This window comes from Notothenia coriiceps, unplaced genomic scaffold, assembly GCF_000735185.1.
Source record: "Notothenia coriiceps isolate Sejong01 unplaced genomic scaffold, NC01 NC01_scaffold00032186, whole genome shotgun sequence".
In the NCBI taxonomy this organism is placed as follows: Eukaryota; Metazoa; Chordata; class Actinopteri; order Perciformes; family Nototheniidae; genus Notothenia; species Notothenia coriiceps.
The window spans coordinates 19,504-42,105 of record NW_011364887.1 but is presented as its reverse complement, the minus strand read 5'-3'; the positions used below and the strand labels follow the sequence as shown (position 1 = coordinate 42,105).

General features: G+C 40.5%; 1 protein-coding gene across 2 annotated transcripts; it reads left to right on the top strand.

Annotated features, from left to right (window-relative positions):
- Window positions 1-122: 122 nt before the first annotated feature.
- On the top strand, window positions 123-22,532 carry LOC104960695 (poly(ADP-ribose) glycohydrolase-like). 2 transcript variants are annotated; one of them, XM_010788848.1, is made up of 18 exons: window positions 123-262; window positions 869-937; window positions 1,191-1,850; window positions 1,989-2,121; window positions 2,952-3,074; window positions 3,182-3,262; window positions 4,013-4,087; window positions 7,956-8,048; window positions 9,190-9,344; window positions 12,648-12,727; window positions 12,823-12,883; window positions 13,127-13,202; window positions 14,981-15,128; window positions 18,302-18,380; window positions 18,516-18,624; window positions 19,456-19,555; window positions 20,804-20,932; window positions 21,582-22,532. In XM_010788848.1, exons 2-18 carry the CDS (start codon window positions 909-911, stop codon window positions 21,761-21,763), a joined length of 2,313 nt encoding a protein of 770 aa, XP_010787150.1. In that variant the 5' UTR covers window positions 123-262; window positions 869-908; the 3' UTR covers window positions 21,764-22,532. The 2 variants fall into 2 exon arrangements, with proteins under 2 accessions (XP_010787150.1, XP_010787151.1); XM_010788849.1 differs by having other exon boundaries at window positions 866-937.
- The last annotated feature ends 70 nt before the right edge of the window (window positions 22,533-22,602 follow it).

The following is a 22,602-nucleotide window of genomic DNA, read 5'->3' as shown; positions in this document are numbered from 1 at the left end:
CATGACATCAATATTTACTTAACGGTAAAGCCAGTTGCTAGGATACCGACTCGTGATCCCGCCTCTTGCTCCATGAAACATGTCCTGATTGGTCGTGATGCTCCTGCCGTAAAGGTGCAGAAGCTGCCTGGAACAACGAAGTGAAAGTAAACCAAAAACCGGATCTAAACATTTGGAGTGTTATGTGGTCCGGGAGAAGTGGCTGGAGATTATAATAAATACATAATTATGTATAGCTTCTAACACAAGGAGCGGAATGCATGTGAGTTGTATCTCTTTGTTTTACTGGACCCACTACTGCTAGCTTGATCAGGTTGAATTGCGTTAGCACTACAGCTAATCTATAGCCAATCAAAGCTAAGTTAGCTAAAGGTGACTTGTTTTTTTGTTCTGTAAAATTTGTTTGCTTCGACGTTGTAAGATACTAACCAGATCCATTGTAAAGAAACCAATAATAGCCAAATAACTACTTTTAACAGTGACGGTTATGTTGAAAGCATACTGTTGTTTATGGTTGGTTAGCTAGCTAATTGTAGCAGTGTTTTCTTAGCGTTTAAACAAAATGACTGTCAGACAACTGAAGATTTAGGCTAAAGGCTAAATGGTCGCAGAGATTAAGATATAAAGGTGGGACAACAACTCTCCTCATAACCTGAGAAAGTGGAGCAAACACACAAACGAACTCACCGCCTTAAGTTTTCCCTGCTGTTCGTACCAACGGTTTAAGTGTAGCTTCCGTCTGAAACCAGACTGTTTGGCTCTATGTGAGGTTCGTTTAGACCTGAAAATTGGCAGTATATAGCTATATCCTAGTTTTTGCATGCATGTCTAAAGCTTGTCAACCTGAGTTATTTTCTTTCTCAAGCAGCTATTGAGATCTATAATTCGTCTTGTCTGACCTGTCGAATATGGACGAAGGGATGGATTCTCAAACAAGGTAAGGATTAGTTAAGATAAGGATCTATGTGTGTTCAAGCTTTTCATTCTAGGCTGAACACATGCTAATGCCTTGTATGATTTTCACTAAGTATGTTTTTAAGTAGGAAAATGGATATGCACCGAATGTACTTTAAATTCTTGAAAAGGGAAGTTGCATCATTTAGTATACATATTGTAAATTGAGTTTGCTAAAAAGACCCAAGACCTTGTCTCACCTTGTCTCACTTTGTTATCTCTCTGTCCTGCTGCAGTGTGACTGCTGAAGTCCAACCAGAGGGTCCTAAGAATGATGTCCCAAACACAAACTTAACAGATGGAAAAGATGAACTATTTTGTGGACCACAAAAGACTGACACTTCAAAAGACTGTGCACAAATGGAGAACTCGCAAGATGGCGTAGCATCTCAGACTTCAATGGACTGTGGCTCAGCAAGTGGGCTCGATGAATCCACCCCTGTAGACAGCGGGTGTCACTCAACTCAATCGCACTGTTGTGATGAACAGAAATCTAAGAGGTCCACCTCACCTGGTCCTCACCCGGTTAAAACAACCTGTGTTGCTGCACACTCACCAAATCCAAAACTCACCCTCCCTCTTAGTAGTAGTCCCATGAAAGGTGTCAGTACACCAAGTGATGTTGAGATGCTGAGCCCAAATAGCCCTATCTGTAAAACCATGCTTGTCGACAGCTCTGCAGAGAAGCTTCACGATGGCAGTGCTTGTGCAGAGGACTCTAGCTCCGTGAAAGAATCGCAGCAGTGTGTCAAAGACTCTGATTCTGAATGTTCTGTCAAGGAAAACCCCAATCCGGTTTCCACTGGAACTGAGGATGCTGAGATAGCCGAGTACAGTGGCTCATCTGACATGAGCCAGGATTTAGCTGAAAGCCAGTCAGGTGATCTTTCCGAAAGGTACTTCTATTTATTACCTTTTTTATTTTTCTGATTAGTGAATCACCTTTCCTGTTGTGTCCTCGCTCTGCTGTGCTCACAATGTCCTTTACTAATTGTGTGTGGTATACTGACCTGTTCTCTTTTTGTTATTCACAGTGTGTCATTGGCATTTCCAAACATGGACAAGCAATGGATGGGGACACCCATAGATGAGCTGAACAGAATGCCCCAGTGTGCCCCCCCTCTGTCTCACCTAAAAGCAGTACCTGACCACACAGTCACAATCAGGGTGAGGAAACAGCCACTTGTATTATCTTTGTTCTTTGTTTGTGGTATGTTGTGAAGAATACTGCAGTCATAAAATAAGTACATGCATGTCTGACTGGTCATTGTGTGCATTTGGTGTTTTAATAAGAGATAACAAGATAGGGAAACATGGAAGTGAGAGTGAAACCTTCCTCCATTATCCCCTCAGGGCTCCCTGTCAGTAAAGCTCCTATCACACTGTGTCCTCCACTGCATGTCCCAAAGGAACACTGTCTCATGGCTCTGTAGCTACTTCGTGCCTTACTATCAACCTATCACTGCCACCCAAGCTAGATTCTCTCCATTACCTCTTATATCACAAGAATGCTGGCATTTCTTATTAATGTTTTAAGAAAATCACATCTCTACATTAAAATCCGGACACCTAATTGTCAGTTGTTTAGTCAGCCAGCAAAGGTACATATCATTTTAAGTAAAAACAAGTGTCAAACTTAAATTACCATTGTTTATGCATTTAGGTTTGCATAAACAATAATGAAATAATTAACAGGGCAAAGTGACTGACCTCTTAATTTCACATCTACAATATCTATGTTCATATTCATGCATTCTATTTTAGTGATTATTAGAACTGTACATATTAGTATCATATATATATCAATTGTCTTGCTTTGTTTGTGAAATGTGTATCTCATGATTGATAGCTCGACTTCTACTGCAAACTGCATCTATCTACAAGTACAAATAAAGTAACCTAAACCTTAACGCCATAAGATTGAGAAGATTTTTTGTGTTTTTATATAAACTTTTTTTTATATTTTGTTTTTCTCTTACATTTTGTTTCCGTTTCAGACGGATCTCCTCAGAGAGGGAGAGGTCCCTGCTTCATACCCCAGCAAGTTCAAAGATGTGTGGGATGATGTGTCCGTGAAGATGCCCTGCTCTGAGAAGAATCTGTTTCCTATGGATGCTGAGGTATTAATGTCCATCACAGCTGTGCAGGGTTTTTAAAACATTCCAGTCAGTGTACCTACTCGATGAATGTTGTAATCAAATCAAGTGTAATTTGTTATCTCATGTAGGGTGGAGCTCGTGTCCAAAGTCGGTGGGAGCTGATCCAAACTGCCTTACATGGAGGGTTCAAGAGCTCTCTGGATGTGAGGGTAAGACAACTGTGCTGAGCTGGATGCTGCGGAGTTAGGCTGAACATCCTCTGTGTCTGCACTTAAACAGGTTGATATGCTAAGTTACTTTTATCCATACTTTTGAAGTCTTCACTGAAACACCAAAGGTAAGGAAAGAGGCTAACTGCCTCTCCTTGCCACTCTATATGTTGGCAAACATCCTCCTTATGCATTTAATCCCTCATTATCTGATAAGAAGTAGAAGCGTTGGCTCCAGCAGTCACACACCTTTGTTCTGTCTCCTCCAACTCTCCATGATCACATACTATGTGTTCTATTAAAGCTGAACTTTAGTCACTGCAGTGATAAGTGACTGCAGAGAGAGATATGGGTGACATAAAGACGAATAGTAGATGGAGAGTAATACAGTGAGGACACAATATCATTTCAAAACTATCTTTTATATGTAGGCTTTGTTTTAATTGTAATTTTGTTTTAATTTGATTTAATGTTTATTTAAATAGGGACAGGCACGTGCATTTACCAAAACTATATGGAAGAAGTGCTATGTTATTATTTCAATTTCACGAGTTACATACAGATACGGATACATATACAGAATCTATTCCATTAACAACCACATGGTGGCAGACTTTGCAACAAATGTTCACCATGTGTTAAGAGAAGCCTTGTAACCTGACAACTGCTGGTCATTTCTGCCAGATAGTTTCTTCTTTGGATAAATAACTGAATAAAATATGACTAATGAACAGTTTTTCTCGTTTACAGGATGCTATATTGAGATACAACATAGCCCATGTAAAGAAATGGGACTTCACTGCGCTCAACCTTCTTTGCACAGAGGTAAGCTTTCAAAACATGACTGTTAACTGCTTTTCGGGGTCTCTTACACAAAACAATAAGTGGGAGGATTAAAAAGGTTTCCCTACAGCCTGCTGATCATAATGTATTGCCAACACATTTGTATAAAATGCATCTTTGCTGAACATGAAGCATATTGAATTAGAATACATTCTGAAGGTGGGAAAACATTGTTATAGTTGATAATTTGCTATTAAACAGGCTTTCATATGTGTCTTTTAAGAAAATTGACGTATAAATGAACACCTCTTCAGTGAAATGCAGCTCATTGTGTATCACCGCTCTGAAATGTAGCCCCTGTGAAATATTCTGGAGGTTTTGTTTAACTTAACATGATTTTAAATAAGTCTTAAAAAGGTACCTTAATGAAGAATGACGTTAAAGACGATACTAAACTAGAGTTGCTATTGGAACGGGAGCCCGCTCTCCTCTGTTTGGCTGCGAGTCCATCCGTGTGTTTCGTACCTGGGAGTCTCCTAGGAGCAAATACGCTTCACACAGTTAGGACAGATGAGCACCGAGCATGGCGGCAGCAGCTGTTGCAGGTGAACCTGGGGAATGTCTATTTTTTTCTTCTCTTTCCATAACAATTATTTTTCTGCAAAGATAGTTAGGGACTCTAGTTACATACCTGTTGTCAGAAAAAAACTTCTTCCCATGTGGGATAACAATTTCTTTCCTTATCATACAGTTATTACAACTCTTACAACAATATAGCATTTCCAAGGGAAGAATCAGTCCCAGTCCTTTTGTAGAATTTGTTTTCCCAAAATCGTGTAGACACATGATTAGTTTAACTGCACGTCTACCGGCAGTGTATTTACTTTGAAGTGAAGTGACTCCAAGTGGAGCGAGACGGAGTCAGAGCAGACCAATTTCTGAAAGAAGCCTAATTTGGAATCTGCATTTCGTAGTGTCCTTCTCTTTTGTAAGTTGTCTTGGTTTGAGCCATTAAGAACAAGGTACTTTTTTCTAATGGAGCTATATAATTGTTTCAGACTTGTTACGGTCCAGCCAGATTAATATCTGAACGTGATGTCCGTCCCTTTCTCCTTGATTACTCAGCTAAATCCAGACCATTTCAAAGTGGTCTCTTTTTCTGCTCCCTGAAATCATTTCTGAGAGTAACGCAGAGAGCTCGGTGGATCAATAGGCAACTCAGCCTTTTTTTTATAGCTTAATCCAATTTAATTAAAAGGTCCCATTAAATCTGTAAGGATGCTCAGTAAAAGCACTCGCCCTTCCAGGAGTCTATTTCGTCAGCGGGTCTGCTCACGACTCTTGAGCACCGTATTCCCCGTATTTCATTCCTGCTGAGGCATTTAGCTAAAGAGGATGATGCTTGCAGGAGAACTACAAGTAAAGGTTTGAATATCAAAAGGGAATAGCACTCAAAAAGTAGACATGTGCTGTAATTAGCAAATGAATGAAAGGAATATGAATACATGCCTGTGTGTACCAATACCAAATGCCTACTGGTAGCTTTCTATCATTTACATTTCTACCAGTTAATGGATGCAGGATGAGGGAGCGTTGAAAGCACCCTGCCAACACATTGAGCAGGAATGATTAACAGCTGCCATTCACAGTAAATATGCATAAGTGATATATCTTTCCTACAGAGACTAATGTAGTGAAGAATCACATACACTGAATTGTTTAGCCAGTCTTTGGGCAACTCATTTGATAGCTAACAGGCACAATCATTTTCACTGCTTCTCTGCTCATCCTTTTTTAATTTTTTTTAAATGTTACTTGTCTTTTCCCCGAGTTTGTGCTGAGTGTAAATCCTAACTGTTGTGCTCCTCAGCCAAGACCACCTAATTAAATCCGTTGCAACGTTTTTGCAGCACTGGTGTAATTGTCACGAGGCACATTGCCCCAGAGCCGGTGATTGACACTCCGCTCAACGTGTAATAGCCATAGGGGGGAAAAAAGAGTTATCCAAATTAGGGCTTGTCTGTAAATTGTCTTAGTGTTTCTCCCCTGCCAAATGAAACTGTCACTGTGTCACTTTCTGAAAAATGTCTGAGGGCTGAGCGGGAAAGAGGTCCAGGAGTGAGTACAGCTGATGTTTCAATAGTACACACACATTCAGGAGTAAGACAAAAGCACACTATCCCTCTCACTCTGTGCTTTATTATTTGTTTTGTTTCTATCTCTCTCACACAGGGATTTAACAAATGATTGAAATGTTTGTCCTGAATGCATTGAAAAACATTCTTTACCGCATCTAAATACAAACGTGAAATGAAGACGGGAAATGAAAATAACTTGTAAGGACCGGAGGGGAAGGCAGATTGTATTCGATCATTAGCCTTTGCCTTAGTAAATCATGACAGTCCTGCTTCTAGTCTGTCAAATATATTGATGTGAAAGTTGGTGTGTGCAGCCTAACTGTGTATCACCATGGAGGTCGGCTGCTTTGGGGAGGATCCAGTTTCATCCTCCCGCCACATCTCCAACCACCATCTATTAGTCCCACAGGAGCGCTTTATGATGTCTGCCAGCTCATTACTTCTGACAGCATTTAGTCAGACCGGCTCTGCAGCTATATAAATGCCCCCCGGCAGAATGAACCACCAAAGACTTCCTGTTGAAAACCAAGCCATCCTGCCACTCTGTCCACAAATGGTCATTTGCATTTGCTCCAGAAGGTCCATTTAATCAGCGCAGGCTCCCCTGCTTACCTTGATAGTATAAGGCAAGTGATTGATCACAGTGACATTCGAAGCCAATACACTCATAAGTGATTGCGTTGTAAATCTGGGTCTATGATGGAATAACTGGGTGTTTATATTAGAGGGAATTGCAGATGGATGCTGAGGTAAGCCATAGGCTGAAGTTGATGGTTTGTTGCTGTGTAGTGAGCGGCTCTGCAGCATTTCTATTTCTTCCTTCCCCGCTGAAGTGTTGGGACTATTGATATCTGAGGAGTGGGAGTTCACCCTATAAAAACAATAAAGCTCACCGACGCTGAGTTTTCTTGTTCGAGATGAGAAAATTGAGCATCTTTCCTCAGATATTGTTTAATGGTATTGGGTTACAACCTCAGACCCGCAGTCAAACAATTATTTCATCATTTAAACCTTTCATCTAGCAGTTGGCTGTTCCTCAGGTTTTTCAGGGCCCTTTTTCATTATTTAAAAAAAAATCAGTTTTTTCTTTATTGTCTTTTATTTATCTCTTGTTTTCTCTTTTTATGCCTGTGAAGAACTTTGTAAGCTTGTTTTTGAAAAGTGCAATATACATAGAGTTTAGTAATGTTATTACTCAGACAATTCATAACTCTAAAATAAATGATTGCACTTATTAAACAAAAAATGTGCATGTAGGGCTTTTATATTTGTATCTGTTTCCAGTATGAGATGACCGATGAAATCAATGTTTGAAAACTGTGAAAGGATTATTTATTGTGAAACTATGTGTACAACATAATCTCTGAAGCAACATGTATAAAAGAAATGAGAAACACTGACGAAACAAAACACGCAGTATTTGGACGGGAATAACTAACAATGTAAAAATATACCATGTTTTCGTGTTTGTTGTTAGTATTACTATTATTATTGTGTGTCTCACTATGGTTATCTGTATGTTTGCTGGGGGGGAAAAGAGGCAACTGACAATTTGATAGCAAGACATTAACTGTGTAAAAAAACACAATTATGACTTAGAATTTTGTCTGGAAAAATGAGTGGTGGGTAAAGCTGGTGTGTCACTTCAGATCTAATCCGTCACTCTGACTGCTGGCTCTGAGTTACTACCTGCCTAACTATGCACTCAGCTCTGCAGAGATATCCCATTTAACAAAACATCTGCCTGTGTGTTTCTGTTTTTTCTCCTCCAGTGTCTCGAGCAGTCTGAGTTGGAGCACCTGTTTGAGACCACCCTGCCAGCCATGGTGGACCTTGCTCTCAGTGCTCCTGTCCTCTGCACATTGGTAAGAGTAAGAGGTGTTCATGTTAAGGGGTTTTACTGGAGGCCATATTCAGTGGGTTTACAAAATGATCAACAGTGTAAAGGGAGAGGAGAGGCAAAGTATTACATGACGGATGTTAAACACGATTGCCTCATGATTTACAACTGCTAGATAATGAATACCCCTTTTGGTCCACATCAAGAACTGCTTCATTAAAAAGAGAGCGCTGCGAGAGGAGAGGTCAGCCTAACTTTCAGACATCCATCTGATGTGTCATGCCTGTTCGCTTGAGAAAATCCCTCTTCTGAAATGTAAAATGTAGTCTATTTCTTTCTATCTTCCACACTAGCTCTTCGTCTACCTCCGAGCAATATGTTTTCAGATACGGGACACTCCCTCTTTTTTTCTATTCACATTAAATAAATGGTGCTGATCTATGTCACAGATATTTTAAATGTCATCCCCGTTTGTCTTCATCTTCATTCTCTGTCGTCAATTATAGCAAAGGCAAACAAATCCTAACATCTATATTTTTGTAATTCAGTTATCTACTCGGGGCCTCTGTTAAATCAAATAAACCTAATTCAGCTCCCACTCTGGGTGGGCATGTTAGGAAAATCCCTGTGGCTGTTACTGGAGACAGAAACCAGAGGCAGAATGTCAGCACTGCTCAGGTTTAACCGAAGGAGGAATTTCTTCTAGTTTTCACCTCAGAATCATCTGGAGCGGTTGGATAATGAAGCTTTCTGACTCTCCGCTTTGTATAGCAGTATTAAGCGTCAAGGCTAATGTTTATGTGTGAGTTATTAGAGCCTGTATTGATCTGCTAACTGGGCAGCCTTGGGAGGCTCTTTAGCCCTAATCAGTGAAGATGGATTGGCCCCGTGTGTCTGACTGAACGAACCTCGGGGAGGGCAAGAAAACCAGGACCTTAATTACTATCACCCATTTACCTAATGGAACTCTCCTTGTCTCCTCTGCTTGCTAGATTGCTAAACTAATTATCCAGCCCCATTAGCCATCAGACCCGCAGTAGTGCACCCACGTAACCTTGTGTGTTTCTTATGTGTTTCTTATGCATCCCTCCTTGTCCTAACGTTTCCCATTATGATCTCAGGTTTGTTCTCTGTTTCACTTTTTCTCTCTCTCTTTTACCTCCTAGCCAATTCCCTTGCTGAAGTCCGGGACAAACCACTCCCTGACTCTGTCTCAGGAGCAAATAGCCTGTCTGCTTGCCAACGCTTTCTTCTGCACATTCCCCCGACGCAACTCCCGCAAGTCGGAGTACTGCAATTATCCTGAGATCAACTTTTACAGGTAAATGCACACCAACCCAGGCAAAAAGAGAATGAAGGGACAGCAACTCACAAGGGTAATTTAGTGAGCTGCAGTCGTCCCATGAGCCTTTGCAGACTCTGGGTAATTCATTACTCTAAACAGAAGACTGAATAGATCTGAGACTCAGATATTGATCCTAAATGTTGCCTTATTGGTCTGTATGCTTCAACAAGAAGGGTGCAATGTTGTTGGACACGAACACGATTGGAGTCATTAGTATAATTATGCGCTTATTTGATTAACAGGTTCAGGATCTCTCGATATGTTTACAACAGTGTTTTAACCAATAAGTTGGCGTCAAATATATTGAAAATTAGTATTATTTTTGAGTTAATTACAATAATCTTTTACAAACTGGTAGAATTTCAATTAATTAGCACACACCTACCATTCAGAGGAAACTGATTTCCATAAGGGGGCACTACTGCCTCGAAAACATTTTTATTAGATTAATTCCATTGCTTAGGTTCAACTTATTCTGTGTCCATTAAGTTCACATATCCTAACATCAATGTTTCTTTCAAAACAGTGATTCATTACAAGATGAACTGATTGGATCTGGCCATTAAACGCAGTTAAAGCTTGTAATATCTTTTTTGATGTTCCTGATTGTAAGATTACGTTGTGTGCTGTAACTGCCCGTCACTTCAGGCCTTGAAGGTGGATCGTGGGCAGAAGCCCTTTGAGCTCCACCTTGCTGTTGTGTGTTTTTGTTTGGGTGGGAGGTCCAGAGTAGGAGTGTTAAATTGGTGTTCTCTGTTTCTTCCTACTTGGAACCAGTGGTCTGTTTGGAAAAGCCTGGGATGGCTAATTGAAACAAATTGTATTGATGTACTTTTATTTGAAAGGGCACACCTGCCTATCTGTCTCTGGATTCTCATAATTTGGAGGAGTCACATCATTTGCAACAGAGGGAGGTGATGCATGAGTGGTGTCAGGCCCAAACTGTAGAGTACACAACCTCTGCCTTAACTGTTGTAGCGTGTGCAGGCGGCAGCAGAGGGTGTGGCAATATTGCCCCCAGGCAGTTTGTTATGTCAGTTTTCACAGTCTTTAAGTCTTAACTCTGTCTTAGCTTGTTCTCTGTCGAGGAACCACTTCATTTATGTTGTTTGTCTTATTTTGCAGCTCAAGACACTTGATATGAGCAGCAGATGATGGTAACAAAGTTGATAGGAATGAGATGGTGTTGCCATCTCTAGTAAAATAAGTTCTGGTCTGTAGGTCAACTCAGTTTCCCTGTATTTCTTTCCTCATTAGTTCTAAGGCATTAGTGTAAATGGTAATGGGAAATGGACTGTACTTTATCAGGTCTTTTCGACCCCTCAAAGCGCTTTACATACTACGAGTCATTCACCCATTCACACCTCATTCATGCAGAGCAGTACCACTTGCTCTTTGGAAGCTAACATTCATACACATTCACGAACCACTGGCCATGCCATCAGGAACAACTTGAGAAAGTATCTTGCCCAAGGATACATCGACATTTTGACTGCATGGGCTGGGAATCGAACCCTCAACCTTCTGGTTGAAAGACGACCGTACTCCCAGTCGCACTCGATGTGTAATCACTTCATGTTTTTTTGTTTGACATACTACAGATGTCAGTCTTTTCAATACCTTATTATGATGGTACTTATACTCTTTGAAACATAACAAAATCGTATCAGTTTAATATTCCCTGCAATCTGCATTGGTCCTAACTGATATCCAGAGTCTAATTAGCCATCTGCTCTCCCATGGGTTTCGGGCTGCTTTATTTTATGAAGGGATGGTCAGATTGATTATGTGGGATCGGTTCCACGTTCCCCCCTTAAACTCCCTCTTTTTTGATCTGAACCTTAATCGTACTTTCACAATCAGTCATCTGTATGGGAGCATGATGTCTGCCTCCACATCAACCGTAGTGGCAGGCTAAGTGAAGAGGCATCTGTAATAATATAAGCATTGATTCCTGATGTGGGGCTGGCTGCTTCAGAGCCATGCCAGCACATGGCTGCCTTCACTATCAGCATTTCTGCCGACTGTGAAATACAGGAAAGGGCAAGAGGGGAAAAAGTCGTGGTGTTTCTGAGAAGATGAGAAAAGACAAGACAACCACTGCAGTCTAAAACGGGCTCTGGATCGTTAATGGCCCTCCCTTTCCCCCCCCTGTAATTGAGGGAGTGTCCGTCACTTTGCTTATCGGCAACAGTAGCGCTCTGTCTTGGACAAGCAGAGCAGCAAGCAATCTGCTGATTGCTGTTTTGGCACAACTGTCAAGGTTTGTCCTTCGTTAAGTGATGGATAGATTTGAGTTAGAGGAAAGAGGGCGGGCTTATCTATTTAGCTTATGTTTTCCTCTGTATGAGAAGAAAATCACATGAGCCTGTTGAACAGTTTAGCCAAGAATGAAAGCTTGTTTTTAAGAAATAAATCCTTTGCTTTTGATTCTGACCACTAGATGGCCTACCCCATTTGCTAGAAAAACCCTTATGGTAATGGTCGAACTGTCAGAAATGTTGTCTCCTGGTGTCCTTTATGACACTGGATATATATGACTGAATCCTTTGTAGTTAGATGCCTTTCTCTCTTATAGAGAGATGCGATTTTTGGTTATTCTAGAGATTTCACTCTCATCCACCTTCCACCACAGTTTCTCTTACACTATCTCATAGGGTTGTAGCCAAATTGAGACTGACGGAAATGGGGTGGGGGGGGGACTTTGCAGAGCTGTATAAGGAAATAGAAGGAAACACAGCAGTGCAGTGATTGCCTAGTAAATGTCATGTTTTCCCTCACTACAGGCCTTTTAGTATATTACTTTTTCAGTTTATTTGACCCCTCTGTTTTCCTTTCTTAACGGATCTTGGCAGAAGGGGGAGGGAAAGATGAATGCTGAACTGTGATTAGTCATCAGCTTAGGTCCCTTTTTTAATGGACGGAGAGCACCAGTATGGGGTGGTTTTAAGCTGTGCTCTCTCTCTCCCTCTCTCTCTCTTTTCCCCTTCCTCTGTCCACCCTCGTTTTATGGTAACTAAAGAACTGAAACATGGCCTCAGGCAGTGTCATTGTGTGAAGGATGGAGGTAGATGGTAGAGACATCGTGCCAGTTTAAAAGCTTGACCTCACTTATGACATGTTGTGCATTGAGCTAGAGATAATGACTGAGAGAAACATTCATGTCTCATCTACTCAAACACATTACATTTTTATTTTACATGATAAAGTCAAGAGTTGTTATTTGAGATGTACAAAAGTCAGTATCCTTCTCAAAATCCCATTTGCTTTCTTTTTCAGGTTATTTGAAGGTTCTTCACCCAGAAAAATAGAAAAATTAAAAACTCTGTTGTGTTACTTCAGGAGAGTAACGGAGACAAGTAAGCAATAATGATGTCTTTTTTTTCTTTACTGCTCTCCAAGTTTTTCAATTTATGAAAATGTTTGGATGAACATTGTCTTTCTTTTTCTCAAGAGCCCAAGGGTCTTGTCACATTCAAAAGACAAGCACTGAACACTCCTCCAAACTGGGAGAGGTATTACTCTTTATTCCACTCACAATCCATATTAAAGGAAATTAGTTTTTACAAATGAAAGCCATATTTTGTTTTGTTTTTCATATACAGTGACACTTTATTTTAATTGTAACAAAAATGTAAAAATGCCCACATATCTTTTAGTACATACACTCTTTGCTGAATCATGTTATGGCTTCATCCCTTTAACATTTGGAAATGTATTTTGTGTTATTGAAGTTTGTTATCCTCTTTTTTGTCAAGTTCCCAGACTCAACTGAAGCGCCTTCATATCACTTGTGAGGGGACGATTGAGGATGATGGATACGGGATGCTGCAGGTAGGAATGTTTTTTTTCTCATTTTGAAATCATTCCCTTTTCTAACACCAGAATCTGTCAAAAGAGTTGGCTGACTTGATGTAGCATGCCTGTTTTTATACTTGTTTGGTCAAACCACAGACATGACTCTGACTCTCACCATGCCTTATGTTAAGCTTTCAAAAGTCAGGGACTGCTTGTCTGAATAGATGTCAACCGCCAGCAGGAAATAAAAATCGGTTGTATGATTTCTGTGCATATCCAGGAAGGTTATTGTTTATATTTCTGCATTGATTCACACCGTCTCCCCAGTGTTTCAGGAGGGCTGGTGCATTTTTTCCTTGAGCTGACAGCTGATGTATACACATGAGTAACTCAGAGAGGAAAGGGTGGAGGAGAAGACCCTGGGGTGGGGGATGAGGGAGAAAGAAGCGCAGGGAGGGAAAGATGGCGAGAGTAAGCCTTCTCACGGGGGCGACCCGGTGGGCCAGGAGTCCTGCAGTCGGATTGATGGCTACCAACGCCCTGGCTGTGTGTTGAGTTTTGATAGGGCAGAGTGGGCTGTCATTCTGTCAGGAGGTGAGATTGAAGGGTGAGGGGGGTGAGGTTAGGGGTGAACCAGTGAAGGAGGTGAGGACTTTAGACAACATACACGCATGCACACACATGCACACACATGCACACACAAACACACTCACTGTCACACAGATTGACGTAGCTATGGGCCAGTGAGCAGAACCTTCACCCCTGACAGGCTTTTTGAATTGCAGCGTTGTGTTTGAATTGACTGTCCTCTTATCCATGGCACAAAAACAGAGAGTGGGCCTACATGGCAAAAAGCTCCAGTATCACATCACAATAGTTTTGGTTAAAATGGCCAAAACTCCATTTGGGAGAACTTTGTATTCATACACATCTTATATCAAGGGATAGAAAAGTCTTAGTGCTAACAAAGGCCAGATTTGATTTAAAACTGTTTCGACATTGCCTAGTTCTTTAAAACCAGGGATGTTGTTATTGTTTTGATGGTGGGAGAAAATATCTGTGCTGCATACCTTTTTTTCTTTAGGCTTTGTGGGGAAAATTAGAAACATGTGTTTCATTTGAGTACAGATAGTTTAGTCATTATGCAAATTGCTTTTGGAAATGCCATCATGCCAGTGCTGAGTTCAAGGATCTAAAAATCAAATAACATATTAATTCGTTAATATTTTTTCCCCATAAACCCTTCACATAAGCAACTATTTATTAGAATAACTTTTTATAAATTACCTCAGATATATTGTGGCTTTGGGTTCCGTATGTTCAACTTTTGACAGACACAAACACTGATTAGAATATATCTGCAATGAGTTTAAATCACATTATACACATTTTAACGGTAAGTTAATGACTTACTTTATACAAACCTGTAAGGGTGTTTCCTCTCTCCCTGTGATATAGTCATACATGTATCCCATATCCCTGCTCAACATTCAATGTAGATTTGTATAGATATTTGAACTATCTCATGTACGTTGTTTTGCTACGATTTCCTGATTTGATTATTTACAAGCAGGAAGCAGAGCAACGATCCACAGACATGTATCTGTGTTAAATGTCCACAGTGGGTGACGGATAATAAGGAGCCTCTAATAAAGTGATTTGTTCAAATCACGGAAGTGACAGTAGCTAAACCTCAGTTCTTCTCAACTGCATTGAACAGACAGGACAATATGTTAATGGTTTGTTTGGTTGTGAATTGAACTGAGGAATTGGCCATTTCTTCCGTTCATTTTCTAATTATATGATTTCATTAGGTGGACTTTGCAAACAGGCTTGTAGGTGGTGGTGTGACCGGACATGGACTGGTCCAGGAAGAGATCAGGTTCCTCATCAACCCTGAACTCATTGTCTCCCGCCTTTTCACCGAAGCTTTGGAGTTCAATGAATGCCTCATTATCACAGGTACGCAGTCACACAGAAGCATAATATTCAACCCTCAGTTCCTTATTTACAGCCTGTATAAGACTCTTGACTTTACTGTATGCTTATTTTTATTTGACTCAATCTGTTTGTGGTTTCCCTGTCTTCACCTTATCTGTTGGTTGAAGAATGTGATAAACCGAAATGTATTGTCAACCAAAGTAGAGTTGTGGCTGCAGATTTACAGAGATGTCACGTGTCAGCATAAAAAGAACTTGTGGGTTAAGAGTCAGCACCTCCTTCCAGTCTGAGGCTGTTATACCAGATCATGCAGGGAACTTCCCCCATTGGGATGGAAGCTAGTAGCTACCCAAAGTAAAGCACTGAAATAGTTTAGATGGAGCATCAGTGAGAGCGTCTGCAGTGTTTTAGGCTTTACACTAAACTGATTCAGTGAAAAGGGAGCTGAACGTAATGAGTAGTTAATCAAAGGTCCAACCCCGACCCTATTTTGATCTCTTGGCCGTTTGTGAGCAAAATCATGTATAATGTAATGTGTCCTTATACAGAGACTAGATATAGGACAGGTTCTGTATAGGTTTTAATACTTTCTGTGCCAAGGATGTGTGCCATTTCGGCCAAGGTATTCTTTTTGCTGCTTTTCACACCCAATTAGCATCGTGTGTGTGTATAGTTATTTATAGAAAACAAATGTGTTTTGTTCAGAGAGCACGACCTAGCGCTAGTAATGAATAAGGGTTAGCGTCCATACATACTGTGCAAATACTTTTTCTAATCACAAGCAGGAAGTAAACATTGGTTCAATCTATACAGAACCAATAGGCCCAGGTGTATTGTGCTACAACACAAACAACTCTGAATGAGGTGTACGTTTTGTTTTCTTTCTTTCTACCGAGTTGAAATGGAAAATCCATTGCATTGATTCACTTGGGACTCCCCAGTTATCCTTCATTTCTCATCAGCAGAATTGCTCTATTTTTCAACTTCCAACTCACTCTGCTTGGGTCAACCTTTAAGAGTTGCACCCTCTCAGATGTACCTCGCCCACCTCTGGTCAAAGTAAGGGCAAGCAAGGATTAAAATCACAGAGGCACAGATTTATTACTGGTACCCCTTATGCACTTAGTGACCAATAACTAAAATATAAACATATATACCGGTAAGTCGATTCAATGAAATACTTTGTTGATTTAAATGTACCTCCATTGTGTTTGCAGTGTCATCGTAGAGCATGAAGACGTTTCATCTCATTGCCTACTCACCATTACGAAAGAGATCATAAATATGATCTTATCATATTTGTTTTTATTGCCACTTTATCTGGCTTTGCAAATAAATATTAAACAATCACTTGTCCTGCTTTGGTGCCTGTATTTCGCGAGGACGTTAAAAGGAGCCTTCAGATTTGCCATTGGTGACACAAGAGGCATCATGAGCCGGTTTGAGGAATCCATCCGTTTGACATGAGGCCATGATTTATAACTCGGCGAAGCCTGCAGAAACTCAAACAAAAATGGCTGTGTGTTGCTTGTAGGTTGGAAGAGCAGAGTGGTAGAGAAACAGAAGAGCCAATGTGGCGTTATTGGTCGTCTCTTTCGTATGGCGCCATGTTGTCTTCTTTGAAACTCCCATCTCTTCCAAGTCACCTTCAGTGGATAGTCCGTCCCCCTCCCTGCCAGACATCATTCTGCCTCCCTCCCTCTTTCCCTCCTCCTCCTCACCACTTAACTTTATTACATTTGGACAGAAAGGAATTTATTGCCCAACTAAGGTCATCGCTCCACTAATGGAATGGGCCAGTTACGCCACAGATTCATTGAAACCTTGCAGAATATTCCTTGCACGCATTAAGTGTTTGCTCTTAAAGTCTAGGCTCCATTTCTGGACTCTTTATATCTTTCTTTCTTCTTCTTCTTCTTCTTCTTCTCCTTTCTCCTCTCCTGTTGAGTTAATCATATTTCTTTGTCTTAAGAGGTGTCTGAACATGGGTCTTCCTGTGCTTTTGGGTCTTGTGCGTCAGATCGGTTTGCGTACATAGGCGTTTTCGAATGGGGTGGTAAAGGCCCACAATGTAATCAGGTGATGGAAGCCTGAATGCCAGGAGGCTTTAATGGGCGGTTGCCAGGATAGATATGATGAAGGTGAAGGAGGAGGTGGAGGAGGATGAGGAGGAGGAGGAGGACAGCTCTGTTGATTGTGAAAGTGATATGGGCAGCCTGTTGTTTGACGATAGGAGTCGCTAGCGTTGTAGAAAGTACTTCATTTGACTGGAGACATTTTCTTTTGGTTCGCTCAGCCAAAGCTTTACCGAGACACATCATTCTTTTTTGCCCAATTGCACTGTCATTGTAGGGTTATACCCTGGCTCAAGTGCAAGCCATTAGCTTAAGTCACACTTTGTAAAGGCGCAAAAAAAAAAAATCGTCCTTCAGGCTTTGACTTCAAGTTTTGGCAGATGGTGCATGCTCGAAATGAAATGAAGCCATTTATGCGAAGGTAAAAGCAACGTTTAATTACTGCTTCTTCAAGAGATACTTCTAAAGAACGACATTGAGAATTCCTTTTTAAATAGTTTTGATCATTTCTTCAAGTAGCATACAAAACTCTGCTAGTACATACAGTTGAACCTCTTAGGGTATATCAAGCACGTGTTTAACACCTGCTCTCCACTGAAGTGCAGTGAAGTTACATCATATTTAATGCATAATGTATGGAGCTTTTACAGGCATAAGTTTTAGAACTGAGCACAGCTGTATTTGTAATGATGAAATCTTTCGTTCTCTAACGCTGAAGCACATATCAGTAGACATGATAAAAGGCTATCTTCCTCATAAGAGATGCGTTGTCAGTTCATGAATGATCGAGAGGTTTTTTTTTATATTTTACAAGCATTTTGAGATTGATGCCAAGGTTAGTTTCTTCTGTTCTAACCACTTCTTCCTATTATGGCTGAAAGCTTTTCATTTCAAAACCCAAAGCGGATTACTTTTTAAATCAATGTTTTTTTTATTTATGACAATCCAATACAAGCTGGTACTGTGTACTCACATGGGGAGCATAGAGAGCACTAAATGTGATTTAAGAATTAAGTCGCTGAAACAGATTTAGCTCTACTGTGTGCTCTGACTGCTAAATAGTGAATAGTCTAAACTAAATAGTGTTTAATTTTCTTGATTGTCTTTCCTGTTCTGCAGGCACTGAACAGTACAGTGAATATTCTGGCTATGCTGAGAGTTACAGATGGAAGGCCAACCACATGGATGAGACTGCCAGGTATTTATTCCTAACACAGTACTGCTAATATTTTAAATAATCTTTAATATAGTCATAAACGTTTCGATGACTGATGGGAGGTCGTTCTCAAGTCATTATCAATCAAATCTGTAATTGCTTTTATTCTATTTTAAGGGATGACTGGCAGAGACGATGTACAGAGATTGTGGCCATTGATGCTCTGAAATTCAGACACTTCCTGGAGCAGTTTCTTCCCGAGAAGATGACCAGAGAACTCAACAAGGTACGAGAGGGACTGATGTCCTTGTCTGGACAGTGATTAGATTATATGGGAATCTAGTTGGTAACAAACAATATTTAACGTTCCTCAACCATAAATGTCTTTGTGAAAGGACACATAAAGCTATGAAATACAATTTAAACTCTGCATACTTTTGTACTACTTTGTATCTTGGAAAAATATATTGTTGTCAGTATGTGACAGATGGGATAGACCTGAACCTTTCGGTATTTTTCACAATAATAATATATATTTCAGTGTTTCCCCTAGGTTTACTGCTTTGGGGGGGTGCTGCCTAAGCGGGTGGGCGGTGGCGGCATTGGGATATATATATTTTCAAATCCTCTGGAGCAGAGAGAGGAGCTGTGGATTATTGTTATTGATTAATGCATCAGTGTTTCTTAGGGTCAAAAACACTAAACTCACAACTTAAAATGAAAGTGTTTAGTTTATTTAATAAAAGAGCACATGTTCAATGTGAAAAGTGACAGTAGATATAGATTAGTTGCAATTTGGTGCTATATATATTAAAAAATAAAAAGAATTAATAAAAAAAGAATTATAATTCTTTCTTTTTTTTAAACACCTAGAATTTCAGGGGGGGCGCGGGGCTCCGTTGGCGGGGCGCAGCGCCCCTCCAAGACAATTAGGGAAACACTGCATGTGTTGCTTGTAGTTCAAGTTGATGCATACATCTAAACAGGGTTACTTTTGCTTTTGGTAGCCTTCAAGATATCCTAGTAAAACATTATAAAAGTCTCTGTTATAATACAATATTCACTGTATAAAATTCATCTTCTTTCATTCCTCTTACTCCCTGTGCTTTTATCCCAGGCGTACTGTGGATTCTTCAGAAACAACGGCAAGCACCTCTCTGCAGTGGCCACAGGAAACTGGGGTTGTGGAGCTTTTGGTGGAGACACCCGGCTCAAAGGTATCGTTGGCAAAACTACAAACATGGATTCAAATAGGGCAAATTTAATTATTGTGTGTATAGCAAGAAGTGTGAAGGATTCAAAACATGTTCATATATGAAAGCTGAAATTGTACTTATGTTATAGGTCAGCAGATACATAAGATTGCTTATATTAAACAATAGTTAAATAGGTCAGACAGGGTCAACCATTCATCTTTAGTCTTTGTTCCAGCCATTGAAGCTCCTGCTGAAGGACAACCAGCAGTCCTGCTTATGGACACTGTGCCACAGATGTTGGTCTCTCCCAAACTCCTCTGGTCAATTAGTAGCTCTCCCAGGGTGACACTCAGCCGTCCCTTCCCTCCCTTTATTGATCAGCTGACAGATATTTATGTTTTCCATTAAAAGGGCAATTGATTACAGGAAAGGGACACCATAAATCCAGGCTGATGCAGGTCTCTGTGGGTTTACACAACATCACTCTTCATATGAAGGGGCCCCCTTACTGTCCCCTCCAGTGCGCCACACTGCAGAAATTCCGCAGTTGGGTTCCTGGTCAATATCCTAACATAATTCAATAACTGTAATGTTGTTCATCCATGAAGACTGCTGTCCTCAAAGCCACATCTCCACATAAATATCCTGCAATTTGTATGCAAATGTTATTGGAGCTACATGGGTATGTTTGTGTACATTCTTTAATGAACAGATCCACTGGACTTGAAAAAGTCCCAAAGGATAATATTAGCTTCTGGGGACTCCCGCCCATTACCCCTGAAATTAGCATAGCGGGTAATTTTAGCGATAACTGTATTTTACATTATAGTCCCGCAGCTGACTTGAGATGTGGTAGTTAAATAAGACGAGCTGTTACAATATATGTTGTAAAGATTAGGGACCGTTTGCAAAGGATGTATGTGCTGCGTATTTAAATCTGGAATCAATATCCATTCTGTTAAATATTTCAACGGCTTAAGACCTCATTTGCAAGGGCTAAAAGATTGAGTGCCGTTGATGAGGCTATGCTAACAGTGGTGGATTATTTACTCTTCTGATACAAATTGCTCCTGTCACTCGTGTTCTTTGTTGCCCAAAGCTGCACCTCATCCAGCTTATTGACCAATTACTTAGTTTCCTCAGCTATTTTACAGCATTCAATTACACATTTATGATTTCGTTGTGAAAAGGAAGGATACTAATGATGCTAAAACGGTATATTATTGTTGCCTGGACTCCCCTTTAGCATTCTCCTTCTCACTTTTTCAGCGCTGATCCAGTTGATGGCTGCGGCAGAGGCTGGGAGAGACATGGCTTACTTCACATTCGGAGACGCTCAGCTAATGAGAGATGTTCACGCAATACACTCTTTCCTCACCGAGAGACAAGTCAACGTTGGTAAGACTCGCACACAAAACACCATTTTTTTTTTTAGACTCCCGTCCGCCCTTCTTCTATTGAGCTCTTACACTAAATTGTATAATTAAAAGGAATGGAGGCTCCTGAGGCCCGTACAGCACACGGAGGTTGTCCTTGCTGCCGTCATTACAGGGACAGTACGCATAAATAACAGAACCCAGTCCATCTCAATGTTAAGTTATTCCACCTTATGGGCCATTTCCTTTTTCCTCAGCCTATCCATTCACCCTCAGCTGCAGAGTGGATTACCGCCTGAACTGACCCCAGCCTCTCCCCTCCCCCTCCTTTTCATTTTTCTTCTGCTGACATTTATTGAAGCCTTTCAGAGAAATTCCCCTCTAGCCATCCATTTCCTAAAGTGGGGCTACAGAGAAAGAGCTCACGGCCCGGTGTGCGTGTGTACGTGCGTGTGTTTTATAAATGAGCCTGAACAAGCTTTCATTTTTCTTCGTTTTTTCTTTCTTTCCGTTGCATTTTCTGTCCCTCTCGTTTGCTCGTTGACACTCAGAGAACTTTCACTTAAACCCTGTTTTTATCTCCCTCTATATTCCTCCTCTTGACCCCTGCACCCTCCCCTATGTCTCTCTCTATCTCCCCCTCTCTTCACCTCTCTCCTTTACCCTTCCAGGGAGGCTGCACAAGCTTTTGAACCAGTACTCCAGTTTGGTGTGCAAGAATTGTCGAACGCCTCGACCCGACGTCACTCTCTACAGTTTCATCTACGAAACAGTATCTTCCCCCATGGCCGCCGATGCCCAGGACTCCACAAATGATTCTGGGATGTCCCCTGTACCATCGGACACTCAATAACACGGACAGAGGACACTTATCCTCCCTCCCCCTGTCTCTACGTGGAAAAGAGACTCCAGGTTCAAATACCTCAAAATGCTCTTCTAACAATCACTTCTTCTCTCACACACACTCCCTTTAAGTTTTTGTGATCCCAACACACAAAGTATCAAATCACTATTTTGCCTTTCTTGTTGCTGGTATTTTAGGAGCTGCGTAGTATGTCGCCAAATGTGGGAAAATGTTTCAGAGACGTATAGCAATAGTAAATCCTGGTTGCTGTTAGGCCTTTCTTTAGTCTAAATATGATGTGGATTATTCTTTTGGTTTAACACTAATTACAAATATGGCCAAATCCTCATCATGTGCATGGTAATGAACACATTTCATTATTAAGAATCCATACCATGATGATCTTCCCTAGTTATCTTGTCATATTGTTTTTTGCTACTTTGCTCTTCTCCATTTATCATACCTAGGCAGTGGTGAGATTCCTGAATGCAGAGAGATTATGCCATACTGTGTAGTCTATGCATGGGTAACATTTATTTATCAAATACACTGCTCTTTTAATATCCCATAGGATGTTTACATACACTTATTCTCCTTATTTTAACATTAATCTAAACTGTCAATAAAATGTCATTTGCATGAGATTAACCTCAGATAAAACATATATTTAATTTATGGTCATTTTCATTTTCAGACCTTAAGTTCTATTCTGAACTTAATCAAATATATTCAGTGTTAGCTACTGTATAAACAAATAAAGTTGGGAGTGGAAACAATTGCACGCAAAATGTTATTTTTGTTCATGATTTTACTCAACATTTACTTTTGGGATATTGATGTGTTTTTCT